The sequence below is a fragment of the Microtus oregoni genome, unplaced genomic scaffold, assembly GCF_018167655.1.
Source record: "Microtus oregoni isolate MIOR12 unplaced genomic scaffold, Mior012 000011F_ref0000422, whole genome shotgun sequence".
Classification (NCBI taxonomy): Eukaryota; Metazoa; Chordata; class Mammalia; order Rodentia; family Cricetidae; genus Microtus; species Microtus oregoni.
The window spans coordinates 47,818,468-47,834,459 of record NW_024543070.1 but is presented as its reverse complement, the minus strand read 5'-3'; the positions used below and the strand labels follow the sequence as shown (position 1 = coordinate 47,834,459).

The 15,992-nt window shown below is 48.7% G+C and overlaps 1 protein-coding gene across 1 annotated transcript in view; it reads right to left on the bottom strand.

Annotated features, from left to right (window-relative positions):
- The window catches only part of LOC121453353 (solute carrier family 28 member 3), a 53,319-nt gene extending 40,152 nt beyond the window's left edge, over window positions 1-13,167 (bottom strand). The window contains exon 1 of the mRNA XM_041660072.1: window positions 13,013-13,167. Within this exon, the coding sequence (XP_041516006.1) occupies window positions 13,013-13,123 (111 nt within the window). The 5' untranslated portion in view covers window positions 13,124-13,167. The remainder of the gene's footprint in view (window positions 1-13,012) is intronic.
- Between the last annotated feature and the right edge of the window lie 2,825 nt (window positions 13,168-15,992).

The window sequence follows — 15,992 nt, the reverse complement described above, 5'->3', positions numbered from 1 at the left end:
TCTGAGGGAGGCAAACTTCGCACTAAGGCTCCTTCTCCTTAAATGCATCAAGTCAGCCGCTGAAGCTAACTAACGTATTCCAGGCCTCTGAAGAGAGACTTCATAGTTCTCCGAGACACATCTGGGAGCCAAGCTCTCCCAGTTTGGCCCAGACTAAAGGCGCAGAAGCTTCACATTGTACAGATGATTTAATTCAGTGCTGGGTATGGACACAGGGAGGTGGCACAGACCTATAATCCCAGCTACTCAGGAGGCTGGGGAAGGAGGGTTGTAAATTCAAGGCCTGCATTGCTAACTCATTGAGACGTGGGTTCAGATAAAAAGCGATGGGGTAGGGAGGAGGCAGGGACAAAACTCATGGTAGAGCGCGCGGAAGAACTGTGACCAAACCTCGGTGCTGTAGGGAGTCTGGTCGGGGAAGCATCGTGTGGCATCTTCACAGGGCCACACCAACGGGCTCCAGTGTTTGTTACAGGAAGAGACTGACTTCATACATTTCTGGCTTGCTTTGTTATGTACCTGAATATCGGCCTCCCCCCCCCCCCCAGCTAAGTGGTGTGAAATCATTGCTGATATTCTAGCATTTGCTGAGGCTACGACTTTGCCCTCATTGCGCAAAAGTCCTGTGGTGAGGGCGGGGTCTCCATTTCCCCTGGGACTTGTGGTTTGGGGCTTTTATTTCTCTACAGGATTGTGATGAGGGCACCCATTCACCTTTTTTTTTTAACTTTTAAAATTATTTTATTTATTAATTTTATTTTGTGTATGAGTACTTTGTCTGCATGTATGTCCCTGGTGTCTGTGGGGTCAGAAGAGGGCGCCATATACCCAGGAAATGGGGTAACGGTGGCCCTGAACCACCGCATGGGTGCTAGAAACTGAACACACATCCTCAGCAAGAGCAGCAAGCATGCTTACACACTGAGCCGTCCCTCCAGCCTTTTACCTAAAGTGTTAAGAATTTGTTTTCAATTATGTGTATGTGTGTGGGTCTGCCTGTAGGGGTGTGCATGTCCATATAGGTGCCCATAGAGGCCATGGGTCTGCCTGTAGGGGTGTGCATGTCCATATAGGTGCCCATAGAGGCCAGGGCATTAGCTACCCTGTCTGAAGAAATTCCTGTACTTAAGGACTGAGACAGCTTGAGGATGAGAAAGAAATAGAAAAGTGAGAAAACTTGCCTGAGTGGTATGTGTGTGTATGTGTGTATGTGTGTGCATGTGTGTATGTATGTTCATGCTTGTGTGTGCATGTGTGTATGTATGTGTATTGTGTGTATATATGTATGTGCGTGCATGCATGTGGGTGTATGTGTGTATATGTAAGCTGCAGATCCAGACAGCCTGACTCAACTCTGCCTACACAACCTTTGCTTTTCCTGCCTCAGAGTGTGTGACTTTTCTCTTTCCCACCTGTGGTGCCTCCTGTTTCAGAAGCTTATCACTGTCTTCCTGTTGGCAAGAGGCCACTTGTCATATCCAACCAAGGTCTCTGCCACACTGAGTACAGCCAGTACCGGGAGCACTGAAAGTGGCCTTTCCTGCTCCCTGGGCTGCTCCTGGGCTGCCTTGGCTCACCTTCCCAGACCACTCTTCCTTTTCTCCGACCTGAAGGAGGATGAGGAAGTAGCATGTGGGCCAAGAGGAAGCCTGGGGTTTGGTGGTTCCTGAGATGTGGGTGTTGCTTGTCTCTCAGTCTCCCATGCTGAATCTGTTACCATTCACCAAGCGTCTGCTGCTTTATCCCCTTTGTTTACCTGTGCGTGCTGGGGTCTCAGGGAAACACGTTTTCCTTTCGAAGCTTCCTGGCCCTACACACTAGGCCAAGGTCCTCTAACTTCTTCTGTGTGAGTATTCCTGACACAATATGATCCGTTGAAAACTCTGAATTCAGTTCCTTCAATCAGAAATTTTTAAGATGGGTGTGGTGGTGCTGTCTTTAATCCCAGCACAGGAAGGCATAGGGGGTGCAGCAAGGAGACTGGGTGGGGGTCACTCGAGAGGCAGAGGCAGAGGCAGAGGCAGAGGCAGGCAGATCTCTGAGTTTGAGGCCAGCCTGGTCTATGAAGCTAGTTCTTGGACCATCAGGGCTACACAGAGAAACCCTGTAAATGTTGTAAAGCTAACCTAACCTTAAAGCTGTGATACTGAAGGGAGGTACCCCGAAGGAAAGCGGGGGCTCTCAGGTGACAACCGCACAACTTCACAGCTCCTGCTGCTTTGGTACCCTCCCAAAGACGGTCAGGGGGTGAGGTAAACGTGCGACTTAGGGCTCATAATGTCTGTCACAGATTTGCGCATCTTGGTCCCTTTCCCACCGTGGCTGACCCTTCACCATGGCAGACAGAGCCTCACCTTGCATTAGCGAACTGCTCTCTGACCCTTTTCATGAGAAGTCACATGGTGCCTTCAGTTCTAACTCTTTATCGTTCGCTTGCTAGTTTATCCTAAAATGCTCTTGAGTATGTAGCAGACATAAATTCAGTTTTAAGGCGGTTAATGATTTTAGACCCTTCGGGCCAGGAGTTTGTACTCAGCAAGGCGCTTTGAGGGTAGCTGGAGGATGTGGGTTGCATTGCTCTCTGCCTCCCTTTTCCACCATGTCCATTTCCAGGACCAAGCTTTTCCCACCTTCCCATTCCAAAGCTGATTCTTCCTTGTAAAATATAACATAGAAAACAGCTCAGGCCATAGCATCCTAGCCAGAGTTCTCCTTCTGGCTAGGACTAGCAGCCTCTTAGAATATTTGATTAAATGAAAGAATGAAATCATAGATAAAATGTTCATTTGGCATAAGTAGAAACAGTGACTCCCTGATTCCCAGACAAAGTGAAGGTCCCACCTATGCTGGGAACAGAATCGTGTGTGTGTGTGTGTGTGTGTGTGTGTGTATGCGCACGCGTGCGCACACACATACATACAGTGGTACTAGTTTGTCACTGGCGATAACCAAACAGTGACTTTCTGTTTGAGGTTCCTAGTATAATGCCTAGCACAGTGTCAGGGCTCAATAAACTCCTATTGAATTTGTAGGTCACACTTTAAGTCAAACAGTTTTGGCTCTCAGAAGCAAAACAAAAACAAAGGTTTGAGGGCTGGAGAGATGGCTCAGCTGAGAGGACGCACAGTTTTTACAGCCGCCTGGAGTTCGGCTCCTAGTGTCTACGTGATGGACCAGCCTGACTCCATCTCGAGTTAAAAGCCATTTTGTTATAAGGTCTGAGTAATGTCATTTCTATTTGCTGCAAATTTCAAGTTGACGGTGCTTTTAGCTGTTTCTGGAATCTGACATGCTCCCTACCCTATGGAGTTTGACTCGTACTTCCACCTACCCTATCCTGATAAGGCTTTCTGCCAAGGAATCTTAAAATATCTTGAGCTGTTCTGCCAGGATGATCTGCCAAATAAGTCTGCTGTCTGCTTCTGTAAAATTTGCTTGCCAAGTCCTATGTCACCAAATTCCTCTGAAAATCCCCAGTTTGTACTCTTTTTTTTTCCCTACAAAAGAGGCCTGAAAAGTGACCGCACACCACTCTCTCTAATCCCGCTTTGAGAAGCAGTCCTAGCTGTCGGGAGTAAAGCTGGCTTGGCCGACTTTAAACTGGGTGGCGGTTTTCATTCTCGCTCAGTGGGATCAGCACCTGCAGCATGGCTCACAACTGCCTGGAAGTCCAGCCCAGGGGGATCTGATGCTGCTGACCTCTGTGGACACTTACATGTTCATACCCATGCACAGACATGTACATACTTCAAAGACAAAGGCCCGCATCACAGAAGCCAAAGACTGGAGGGCAGACTGTGAAGTCTGCAGGTCCTGCCTCAGTCATTCCCGGAAGTCACGGACGCTGTTCTGGGACAAGGTCACAAAGGCTCTATTTCAGTTACCGCCAAAGGACGCAGGGCTGCATATGATCATTCTCGGTCCCTTCCCAGAGTACGAGCATCAGTCATAGCGAGGCCCTAAGCTGCTTCTGTGTGTCAGCCACCTCATTCAGGAAAGGGGTGGAATTGAAGTCACCAAAGACTGAGATCCTGGCTTTGAGTGACAGCTACTGCTATCTGCCATCTCTGATCTGAGTTTCAGGTGTGGGGACCTAAAGTCCCTGCTCACAAAGAACTTTTATATAGAAAATTCCAGATATGCACACCAATCCTCCCCCAACCCAATCTGACAACTCTTGTCAGATTAGATTTCAGATCCCAGACTCCTCCTTCACCAAGGGTGTCTGGATGAGACTGGTTGGCAGGGACCCTGGAGTGGAGTTTCTGTGCGCTGCGAGGGAAAGCTAAAACCGGAACTCCTCTGGGTCCTGCCTGTCTTCTCTAGCGTTCTACAGCCCACCCTGATGGCTGTGGACGCGTGGTTCTGAAGCGCTCTACAGCCCACCCTGATGGTTGTGGACGTGTGGCCGTCTGAGTCAGTCACAGCTGCTGGCCCTGAGGCTGACTAGGGATTGTCTTGATACTTGTATGTCAGTCCAGCTAAATTCATGGATGGGTGACAAACTGGGGCCTGTGCCGTGTAATCCAAATGTAGATACCGCAGCCCCAAGAAGTCCCCTGGGCTCAGGAGGGCACCTCTCTCACCCAGCCTCCCCCTTTCCTTTGCCTGTGACCACTAGATGGCTAAAGTCTCTCTCTCTTCAGTAAGAAGTGGCAGAGATGACCCTGAACCTCAGCCCCACCCCCACCCTCCTGACCAGTACCCATGTGTTCCCACCTATAAACATGTTCAGTACCCCTCTGCACTCCGGGCAAACTATAAATATTACTCTTTCAGAAAAAATATATAAGTTTTTGAGGCCTAAAGGGCATTTATCAAGTAAGACAGTGCAACCAGCTCTGAGGTACCTTATATCCCCCTCCCACCCCCTCCTTCTAGTCTCTCTTCAAGACACAGGGCAGTCTTGTGAAAACACACCTGCAGCCACCAAGAAAGCTGGCAACTGAGCAGTCATGGAGGGCTAAATTACATTAAATCTCCCCCAGAAGACTGCTAGTATTTAACCTGTCTTTAAATTCCTTAATAGATCCAGAGTTGTCCAAAAAGGGCTTTGGAAGGTGTGTGTGTGTGTGTGTGTGTGTGTGTAGCTGAAACCCACTTCCCTCCCTACTGTAAATTGAAACCAGGGCCTTTCCAGAGCTAGGCAAGTGCTCATCCCAGCCCACAGGCTTAGAGAAGCTGCAGAAATCCTGGAACTGTCACATAGAGCACGTGACCCAGAAGACTAATTACAAAAAAGTTACTCAAGTCACCAGACAACCGAGAACAACAGCCAAACGGCAAAACCGATGAACTGCTCAGGAGTCAGAATGGAGTTCACCGCAAGTTCAAGGCTAGCCAGGTCAGTTAGGGCTACAAAGGAAGCCCCTGTGTCAAAAACACAAATAAGCTGGGCAGTGGTGGCACACGCCTTTAATCTGAGGATCTCTATGAGTTCAAGGCCAGCCTGGTTTACGCCGTGGGGTGAGTTCCACAAAGCGACGCGTTGAAACCTGTCTCAAAAACACAAACCAAAACAACAAACAGACGAAACTCTAGCGATGAGTGGGTAATCTGTTTCCTAAAACTGCCACACTAGATTTTTAAAGTTCAATTTTAATAAAAAAAAATGATGAGCCACATGAATAGATGAGATGCGTCATACTGAAGATGCAGGACTTACAAACACGTTTTGGTATCTGTTCTCAGTGTGTTTGGAAAGCTAAAGGAAATTAAGCTTAAAAGAAGCCTCGAGTCTGTACTAGAAGAATATCCCAACCAGAGAATATCAGTAGAGAGACTCAGAGGGCTGGGCACGCAGCTCCACCAGCGGAGTGTTTTCTTAGCACACTTGGATGTCCTGGGTTCCAGCTAGGAACTCCAGGGCAGGTGACAGGGTCAGAAGTTCAAGGTCATCTTTAACTGCATAGCAAGTTCAAAGCCAGCTTGGGCTACCTTGTCTCAAAAAAGGGACTGTCTAAAAATCTGTGACTGGCCATGATTACACAGGCCTTTAATTGCAGCATTTGGAGGTGTAGGAAGGTAGATTTCTATGAGTTTAAAGCCAGCCTGGGCTACATAACGAGTTCCAGACCAGCCAGGGCTGCATAGTGACACCCCGTCTAGGCTGGCTGGATTTATGTTGACTTGACATAAGCTAGAGTCACAGTTAAGTCACAATTTGATCCTCAATTAAGAAGATGCCTTCATAAAATCAGGCTGCAGACAAGCCTCTGGGACATTTTCTTAGTGATTGATGTGGGAGGGCCCAGACCATTGTGGGTGGGGCCACCCCAGGGCTGGTGGTCCTGGGTTCTATAAGAAAGCAGGCTGAGCAAGTCAGTAAGCAGCACCCTCCATGGCCTCTGCATCAGCTCCTGCCTCCAGCTCCTCCTGTTCGAGTTCCTACCCTGACTTCCTTCGGTTATGAACAGTGACGAAGTGTAAGCCAAGGAAACCCTTTCCTCCCTGGTCACGATGTCATCATAGTAATAGTAACCCTAACTAAGAGACTGTCTCAAAATAACCAAAGACAAAGACACAAAACTTTTGAGATAAAGTAGGAGCTAGAGGGAAATTCGGAACTTGTAATGGCTTGCATTACAAAGAAGATCTTAAATCGTGAGCTAGAGAGATGGCTCAGCAGTTAAGAGCACTGGCTGCTCTTCCAGAGGACCCAGGTTTGACTCCCAGCAACCACATGGCAGCTCACAACTGTCTAGCTTCAGCTGAGGGGGAATGGCACCCCTTTCTGGCCTCTGAGGCAAGGATGCACATGGCGCACGGACTACATGCAAACACACACAAAATAAAAGTCAATCATAAAAAAGATCTTTAACCAATAATCTAACCATTCACAGAAAGAAACTAGAAAAAGAACAGCACACTGAATGGAAGGAAGAAGGAAAATGAGGGCTGAGGTCTGACTGTGACGGAATGCTTGCCTGACATGCAGAAGGACCTGGGCGCAAGAAGCAAAGCAAATGGAAGAAAATCAGATGAGAATAAAGATAGTGAGAATAAAGAAACTAGAAAAATAGAGTAAGTAATAAAATCCAAAGTTGGTATTTTAAAAAGAACAAAATTGACAATTGTTCAGTAGGCTGACAAAAATAGAAACAAAATAGAAACACCTAGAGTCGGGGATGCAAGTGAGGGCACCGTATGACAGAAATACAGAGCTAAAGGAAACCGTGAGCAATGGTGTCGGATAGAACAGCTTGCCTATGTTCTCTGCCCAGGTCTTCGTCACCGGGAGCAAGAGTGCCTCTCTTAAGGAACTGTTTGGAAGTGTTTGAGCCTAGAAGGGCTGATCCCAAATGCTTTTCCTGAGGCCGTCATGGAAGGGATTTTGGTTTCGGTCTCTTGGGCTCTTTCTCCCTAGATGAAAGTTAGCATAGACACACTCATGCCTATTTTAGGAAACAGTAGAGTAGATATTTTAAAAACTTTCTTTACTATTATAAATAAATAAATAGATAAAATGAACACGAAGATGAGCGGGGACATGTTGACATGTTATGGCAAAGGGGAGGAGGTAGAGAAGGGAGGTCAAGAGAATTATGTGTGTGTGTGAAACTGCCAAAGATTAAACAAAAAGTATTAAGAAAACTCCCTTTACCAGAAGTTACTGGTCAGGAGCCAGAGGATCTTAAGTTTAAGGCCAGCCTGGTCTACAGAGTAAGTTCCAGGACAGCCAGGGCTACACAGAGAAACCCTGTCTCCAAAACAAACAAACAAAGATAGAAACAAGAAAAGCAAATCATTCTTCCACATTTTATGCATTTTAATTCAAGTGTGGAGTCAAGCTTGTCCTGAGCCCCAACACAAACCCCCGAGTACCTGCACACGACCCGTTAGGATAGGGTGCACCCCTCCTCTCTGCTGTGTGATTCCACCCAGCGTGAACTCATCTGCACCTGCTCCCCAGCTGCTCTCCTCCCAGCAGAACTCACTCTCCAGCCATCTCTGCCTTTGGGACTCTGCTGAGCAGGCTTCCCAAACCTGCCTGGCTGGGTCCATGGCTCATTCACTGAGTCATTCAGGCCCTGCTCGGTGTTTGGATTTCCCGACTCTGGTCCAGCCCCAAGCCTTGCCTAAGCGGGTCCCACCCAGCGGACTTTTGCTTGTGTTTTGTTGCTGTTTGTGAGGCTGGGCACGGAACTCAGGCCTTGTGTGTGTCAGGCAAGCCTTCAACCACGAACCACAGGTCCATCCACGTAGCTCAGGCTGACCCCAGCATCTAAGTGTGGGGACTGAGGACTCGCACAACCACACCTGGCTCAGAGGACTTCAGAGCAAGCGTTGGGTGCATAGGGTCTGAGGTCGGCTGTGGCAAGGCTGATGCTCCCGCACAGGAGGAAGGAAGCTGAATTAGGCTGCTAAGGGACTCCTTTTAATAAACTTGATCTGTCAAAACTTTGCCTAGAATGTCACCTTTGGAAATTGAGCCCTGTGTGGCTTCCCTGTGTCAACCTCGCTCGTCTTCTCCTGATTGTCTCTCATTTCCTCTGAATTTGGAGAAATCTTTCTGTTTTCCTATTCCAGAAACTGTACCAGGTATGGACACTTGACAGACATGTTTATGGAGTGGGGGAAAGATGGCCTTTAAAGAAAGAGAGGGTCGGAAACAACTTCCTGTTTGCAGTGTTCCTGGGGAACTAGAGACCTCAGTGAGATGGAACCCGGACCCTGTGCAGGCTAAGTAAGCATTAAACCACTGATCTATAGAAGAGCCCACGGTCTGCCTCTCTTCCCTCCCTCCCTCCCTCCCTCCCTCCCTCCCTCCCTCCCTCCTTTCTTTCTGAAACAATTTTTAGATAGGATTATACCATATTGTCTAGGTTGACCTCAAATTCATCATAATCCTCCCGCTCCCAAATACCGGGATTTGTCTGTGGCGCCACGCCCATTTAAACTACATGTCTACTTTTGAGAGTCATTCACTCGAAAGGTCCCCCTGTGTGACACAGGCTGGTCTGGAACTTGCTCTTAACTCAGGATAGTCTTTACACGTGTGATTTTCCATCCTGGTCTCCCAAGTATAGCCTTGGGTCACCACATACATAAAAAATAACTCTATTTATTTACTTGTGTGTGTGTGTGTGTGTGTGTGTGTGTGTGTGTGTGTGTGTAGGTCAGAGGACAACTTGCTTGTGTCACTTTTCTCCTACCATGGATGGAACTTAGTCACCAGGGATGGCAGCAGTCCCCTTTTACTGCTGAGCCGTCTCTCTGGTCCCTCCAGTGCACATCGCTCTGTTAGAGTGTGGTTAAACCTACAGAGGGAGGCTCTTTACCCCGGCAAGGGCTCGTCACTTCCTGCTCACCTCATCTCACCTGGGTGAGCCCGGAGACTGGCCTATACTGTCTAGCTTTGTGTAAAGAGGGTATTTGTACAACAACAAAATTGCCTGATGATGCATTTCTCAGTGTGCTGTGTTAATTGATAATTGTATAATTGTATCGCTACACACCCACCAGAGTGGCCGAACTTACACAGGCAACTGAAAACCGGTGAAGCCATGGAGGAGAAGCAAGAACACACACCCTTCTGATGGCTCTAAATTGGTGCAATCACGTAGGAAGCCAGTTTGGCCTTATTAGTGGAAGTTGAAAGTGTCTGGGCTCAGTTAGAAGACAGCTTGCTCAGCATGCACAAATGTCCTCCCTCCACAACCTCCATCCCAACCTCAGGAAGTAGAGGTAGGAGGATCATAAATTCAAGGCACACAGAGTTGGAAGCTAGCCTGGGCTACGTGAGACCCTGCTTCAAGACAAAACCAAAACCCAAACCACCAAGGCAGCAACAACAAACAGTACAGATGTATTTCAATGTCGTGAGCTCGCCATTCCACTCCTGAGCACGACCTGGATGTTCCAGGAGGGTGTACAAGTGTGCCCAGTCCTACACTGATTGTAGAAGGGCCAAGAAAATTCCGAGCGTGATAATGCACGTGGCCATTCATAGTAATATTTATGGGATAGAGAACTTATGTCAGTGCGGCCGTGGGGACCGAAGAGCAGTCCACAACACCACAGTGACTCTTAGGAAGCCCCCCAAAGACCGGAACAAAACCTTCACTCTGCCTGATTTTCACATACGTGTGATGACAGCGAAAGATGTGTTTCGCATTTCTGGCTGTAAGGTTTAAAAGCAGCATGGATGCTGTATGGGATCCATAGCTAGAGGTTAAAGGGTCAGTAACAGGGAGGGCTTGGCCTGGATCAGCTCTAGGACTGGCGATCCTGGGGCCTGCTCCTCCCATCTTCTCTGCCTTTCAGCATTCTTTCTACTGACCCTGCAGCTTTCTCGGCTGTCCTCAACCCTGCCTGGGTCTGCTCAGCTGCCCTAGAGGCTCTTCCTGCTTCCTTCTCTGAATCCTCCAGCTTCTCCATTCTTTGAGCCTCAGTGGATTTACACCTTGGTGGAGATCCTTGGAATCTTAACCACAGGCCTCCGATGGAATTCATTCCTTCCTCGAACCAACCTTACTCTGGATGTCCTTGCTAAACGAAAGGAATCTCTGACATCCTGGGCCAGACAGCTTCACTTTCCACTGCCACAACACCAAGTGCCCTTGCTGTTGTTACATTCATGCCATGAGCCAGCCACGTTTTTTCACAAATACGTGTGTGTTACGCGTACTTTTTTATATTTGTGCATTGGACTTTCTCAACAGTCCCGGCACATGTAGCATTCTGATCCCATCTAACAGGAAAACTGGAAGTTCAGCGGGAGAACCCTTCACACCCTGTCCCCACCTTGAGTCTTCACCCTGGAGCGGTTCATTCCTTGTCAGTCCCGGAGACTGCAGTACCCACGCCCTGTGTGTGTGGCCTGGCCTCCTCCCTGGAGCCCCACTCACAAGTCTCCTTCAGTGTGGTCACAAGATGTATCTTTAAATCAATGGAGATTTCCTCTTGAGCACTTTAGCTCATAGAGACCTCATCATCCGGTGTCACTGGCCTCCTCAATGTCCTGTGCTCCTGCCCACCTCCCCTGCCCTCATCATCCGGTGTCACCAGCCTCCTCAATGTCCTGTGCTCCTGCCCACCTCCCCTGCCCTCATCATCCGGTGTCACCAGCCTCCTCAATGTCCTGTGCTCCTGCCCACCTCCCCTGCCCTCATCATCCGGTGTCACCAGCCTCCTCAATGTCCTGAGCTCCTGCCCACCTCCATGGCAGACTTGCAATCCTCATACGCCCCAGACAGCTCTTTGCCTCTGACGCTCCACTGACCCCCTTCCTGCTCCTCAGATGGCCCCACCTGAAGTCCTCACGTCCTCTACCGTGCCCTCGTGGCTCCCAGGAGGTTCAGCTCCAACTTTGCCCTCATTTTCATGTCGTTCTCTTCTGTTGCATCTTTCTGGAGGTACTGCCCAGCTCTGCTTCTTGAGGGCAAAAGCTATGGCCGTCTGCTTGAGCTAGCCTTCCTTCTTAGTGCTGGCCATATTTGGGGGGCGGGGAGCTAATGGTTTTGCCTAGTAAATACAGGTGTACAAAAAGCCCCCAAACCCTGGTAAAACAAACTTGGGAAGGAGTAATTTGAATTCTGTTTGCCAGGGATGGTGTCTGTGCTGTGAGAGAACAGGAAGGATTAAAAAAAAAAATGGAGCCCCCAGTGCACATTCTGTCTCCAGCTGCTGGTGACACAGACCTTCTGCAGAGCCCTTCTGCTTAAATCACTGCTACGTTCACTCTGACTGTATCCTGCACCAACCTTGTTTTCTTCTGAATGGCAGCTCCCATGTTTAAAGCCCCTTCCCTTTGTGCTTATGCCAGTGACGCCTATGAATGTGTCCTACTGAGGGTTCTGAGGGAAGAGCAGACAGTCTCTACATGCGGCCCACGGATTTCCCTCCCACACACACTCAGGGATGAGACCCGAGCCAGTCCACCAGCGGAGAAGTCCGCATAAAGAAACACCAAAACACAACGCTTATCTTCCATTAACTGGCCATCTAGTTCTTGTCGCTGCAATGATCTACCGTCCCTAAAGCCCTGCCCCTAGTCTTTTCTGGTTGCTTCTACGGTACACAGCCACGGGATAAAACGGTACACGGCCCCGGAGTTCGCACACCACTCCTGTAGACGCTTCACCTCTTTTCTTCTGGGACACCGTGCATGTCAAAATTAAAATACTAATACAAGCTATATTCTTTCCCCTCTTCGAACCAACCTGTCTTTTATCAGTTTAATTTGCAGGCCTCCTCCTACCTATAAACCATGGGATGGGCGGCATCGTGACTATTGACAATCAGATCAGGGCTTCCGGAACTTACAGGAACTTGGCGGAGGAAGAGAGCAGGCTCATGCCAACAAGCACGCTTGCTTCCCCCATATTGTGCTAGCTCCAAAAGTGTATTCTGCTCGTGAGGTGACCGTGGAGCCCAAGGATTACTGAGTCCTGCTCAGGTAGGCTTCCTGTCTTTCAAAGCTCTCGGTGCCCAGTGCCAAATAAGGAGGACTCAAGCCCAGGTTCCCAGGAGGCAGAGCATTGAAGCAAGCTCAGGGACTGGCCTCACTCCCTGGCCACCTGTGGCACCCAGCCCCGAGACTAGGAGTATTAATCACTCAGTTCTTGGCTGAGGACACAGATTTGCGTAAGTAGGCTGTTCTGGGCAGGCTCCTGGGCTACATTCCACCCGGGCTCAGGACCCATTCACGTTTCTGCTACCTCCCCTGAGGTCTGAGGCCCCTGCTCTTCCCCTGTCCAGATCTTGGGGGGAGGATCCTAAGGGTAAATCCCGAAGCTTGGTGAGTCCAGGGGCGAAAAGGGAGGAGGGTGGCCCTTGTTTCCCCAGTGACGAGAGCAGTCCAGATCAGCAGGAGACCTTGAGAGAGAGACACTTCAGGTTTACCAACCTAGAGGAGTCCAAGTCGGGGGTGGGGGAAATAAAGGGCTTAAAGCGTACCCATTACAGAATTAACATTCTCGCTGTGGCTCAGGGAGTCCACGGCTCCTGTTACTGAACTTGCCAGACATGAAGACAGCAGGTTCCCTGGTCCCCCTTCAGCCCTGCTCACCTGGAAGGCTGCATTGCTGCGTCCTTGGTTGCCCGGGGCTGTTGGCCTCAGCTCCAAGCTCACTTCGGGGCCACTGGGCTCAGCATTCTTTCCCTGTTCTGACCTGGACATCCTCTGCCTGAGAGTGAACACTGCCTCTGCTATGCCACGGGGCCACCTGCTGCCGCCTCAGTTTGGAAACCCTTCCAGCAACCTTTTAAATGATTTGAACTGGAACCTGGTTGGGGTGGGGCAGGCGGGGCGGGCAGGAGGGCGGGGTGAAGCCTCTCTTTGAGCACGCCCACCCCCTTCCTCTTTCCAGGGATGCCCAGCATTGACTTTCCATCACAAACGGGAACCTCCGTTTACTCTGTAGCCCTTTGCAAAATCGTCTACTTCCTGTGGATGGCGTTGGGGCCTAGGCAGGTGTTGCTGCATCAATGCCAGGCACTCAGGCACGTGATAGGTACACTATCAAGAAAGACAGTAAAAGGATGAGGAGAATCAGGTGCAGGTCTGGCCTGGAAATTTTTTCACTGCCCCCTGCTTCGGAATGAGGATTTCAAAACCCCAAGAACAGAAATGCAGAGGTGTTGCCACCTGTGTGGAAGGGGACTGACTGTTCCCTCCCTGATAATACCCTTCCTGGTGTTTTAAATGAACCACTCACTGTATAGCTTCTTCCTCTTTCTTTTCCCTTTTCCTTTTCTGATTCTTCTCCTCCTCCTCCATTAGTCTTTTTTTTTTTTTGTTTTGTTTTGTTTTTTCTTTCAAGACAGGGTTTCTCTATAGCTTTGGAGTCTGTCCAAGCCTGTCCTGGAACTAGATCTTGTAGACCAGGTTGGCCTTGAACTCACAGAGATCACTGGCCTCTGTCCAGTGCTGGGATTAAAGGCGTGCACCACCACCGCCCAGCTTCCTCCATTACTCTTATCGTGTAGTTTCTCGTGAGTGACCACCGGGCACACACCTTTAATCCCAGCACTTGGGAGGCAGAGGCAGGCGGATCTCTGTGAGTGCAAGGCCAGCCTGGTCTACAGAGCGAGTTCCAGCACAGGCACCAAAGCTATAAAGAGAAACCCTGTCTTGAAAAAGCAAAATAAAAATAAAATTTAATACTGGGAGCCGGGTGGTGGTGGCGCATGCCTTTAATCCCAGCACTTGGGAGGCAGAGGCAAGCGGATCTCTGTGAGTTCGAGACCAGCCTGGTCTACAGAGCTAGTTTCAGGACAGGCTCCAAAGCCGCAGAGAAACCCTGTCTCAAAAAACAAAAAACAAAACAAAACAAAAAAAATTTAATACTGGGAGACAGTGTACATAAGAATTGGAGAGAAACTCTTCCTAGAGGCCGTAAATAGATGGAGTTTTATGAATTGTTGCTAAATTGTCCTTTGCATGTTGCTGGTTTTTCTAAGTGGCTTTTATTTTCACTGATAGACCCTAGATAATGCTTAGGGGATCATCCGAACTTATTGTGTGCTTCAGTTCCTGGCTGCCCCTTTCTCAAGTCACCAAACTGCAGTTTAAGAGCTAAATTTAACTTACTGTCCATTTTCAGATGGTCTAAGAGTTAAGGGTGTGTTTTAATCATTGAATAATTGAAAAATAGTTAAAGGGAAGAATATTTCACTATTTTTATTTTAAATCAATTTTTTAGACTTGAACACCAAGTACTGGGCTTTACCCTTGCACCCTTATATGCATGTGTCCTAGGGTGTCCTGGTTGATTGCTGGCGTGGTTTGAATGTAACTAGCCCCCATAATCTCATAGGGAGTGGCACTATTAGGAGGTGTGGCTTTGTTGGAGTGGGTGTGGCCTTGTTGGAGGAAGTATGTCACTGTGGGGTAGGCTTTGAGGTTTCCTATGCTCAGGATACTGCCCCAGTGTCTCAGTAAACTTCCTAATGCCTACAAGGTGTAGGACTCTCACGATGTTCCTGCAGCACCATGTCTGCCTACACGCCGCCTTGATCCCCACCTTGATGAGAATGGACCAAACCTTTGGAACTGTAAGGGAGCCCCCTCGATTAAATATTTTCTTTAATAAGAGTTGCCATGATCATGGTGTCTCTCATAACAATAAAAACCCTAACTAAGACAGTTACCCTCCCCCCAAGGCCTCATTGCGCCATCCACCCTCCAGCTGACTGCTGTCCTTTCTCCAGTTAGCTTTCTCTTGAATTTTCTATTACATATAGGGAAGAATATTTTATGACACATGAAAGTCATATGAGATTCTAATTTTAAGCTGGGTGTGGCAGCATACTCTTGTAGCCTTGGCGTTGGGAGGCAGAGACAGGGTAGCTGCAAGCTTGTGGCCAACATGGTCTGGACAGCGCATTTCAGCTCAGCCAGAGTCGGTAGTAAAACCATCTTAGGAGAAAAAAAGGAGCAGGAAGATGGGAGAGTTGATCAAAGTACTTTAGGCTAAGTCTAAGGACCCCGCTTAGGTCTTGGGGATGTTGGAAGAAGAGAAACAACCCTTGAAAACTGTCTTCTGACCCATCACCCTGGTTCTCAGACTCCTTCCCCCCTCAATAATGGAGTCTTTTTAAAAACTAAAATTGAAGTGTCCAAAATCGTTCGCCTGGAACCCAAGCATGCCCGTTTGCTGCACTGTTTAGGGTTGCTGTATGACAACAGCAGTCAGGTGACTGATGGCTGACATTCTTGCAACTCTCTGTTAAATGCGACAGTCCTGACGTTAGGTTTGTAACACAGTGGTAGGACTTTTGGACAGTGAGCAAAATGCCCTGGGTTCAATCCCCAGTCGGAGCAGTAGGCCATAATACAGTGTGTTCTCTGCTCATTGGCTAAAGACATGATACATGGATATGTCTGAGCCTATCCTCTGGCAATAGAGAGGAGTGTACAGTTTGATTATAAAATACAGCGCACTGGATATAGTGGGGCACACCAGAGAGATGGTAGAGAGGACTGTGAGTTCACGATCAAATGGGGCTGTGTCCCAAGACCTTATCTCACCCCCTGATACACACAG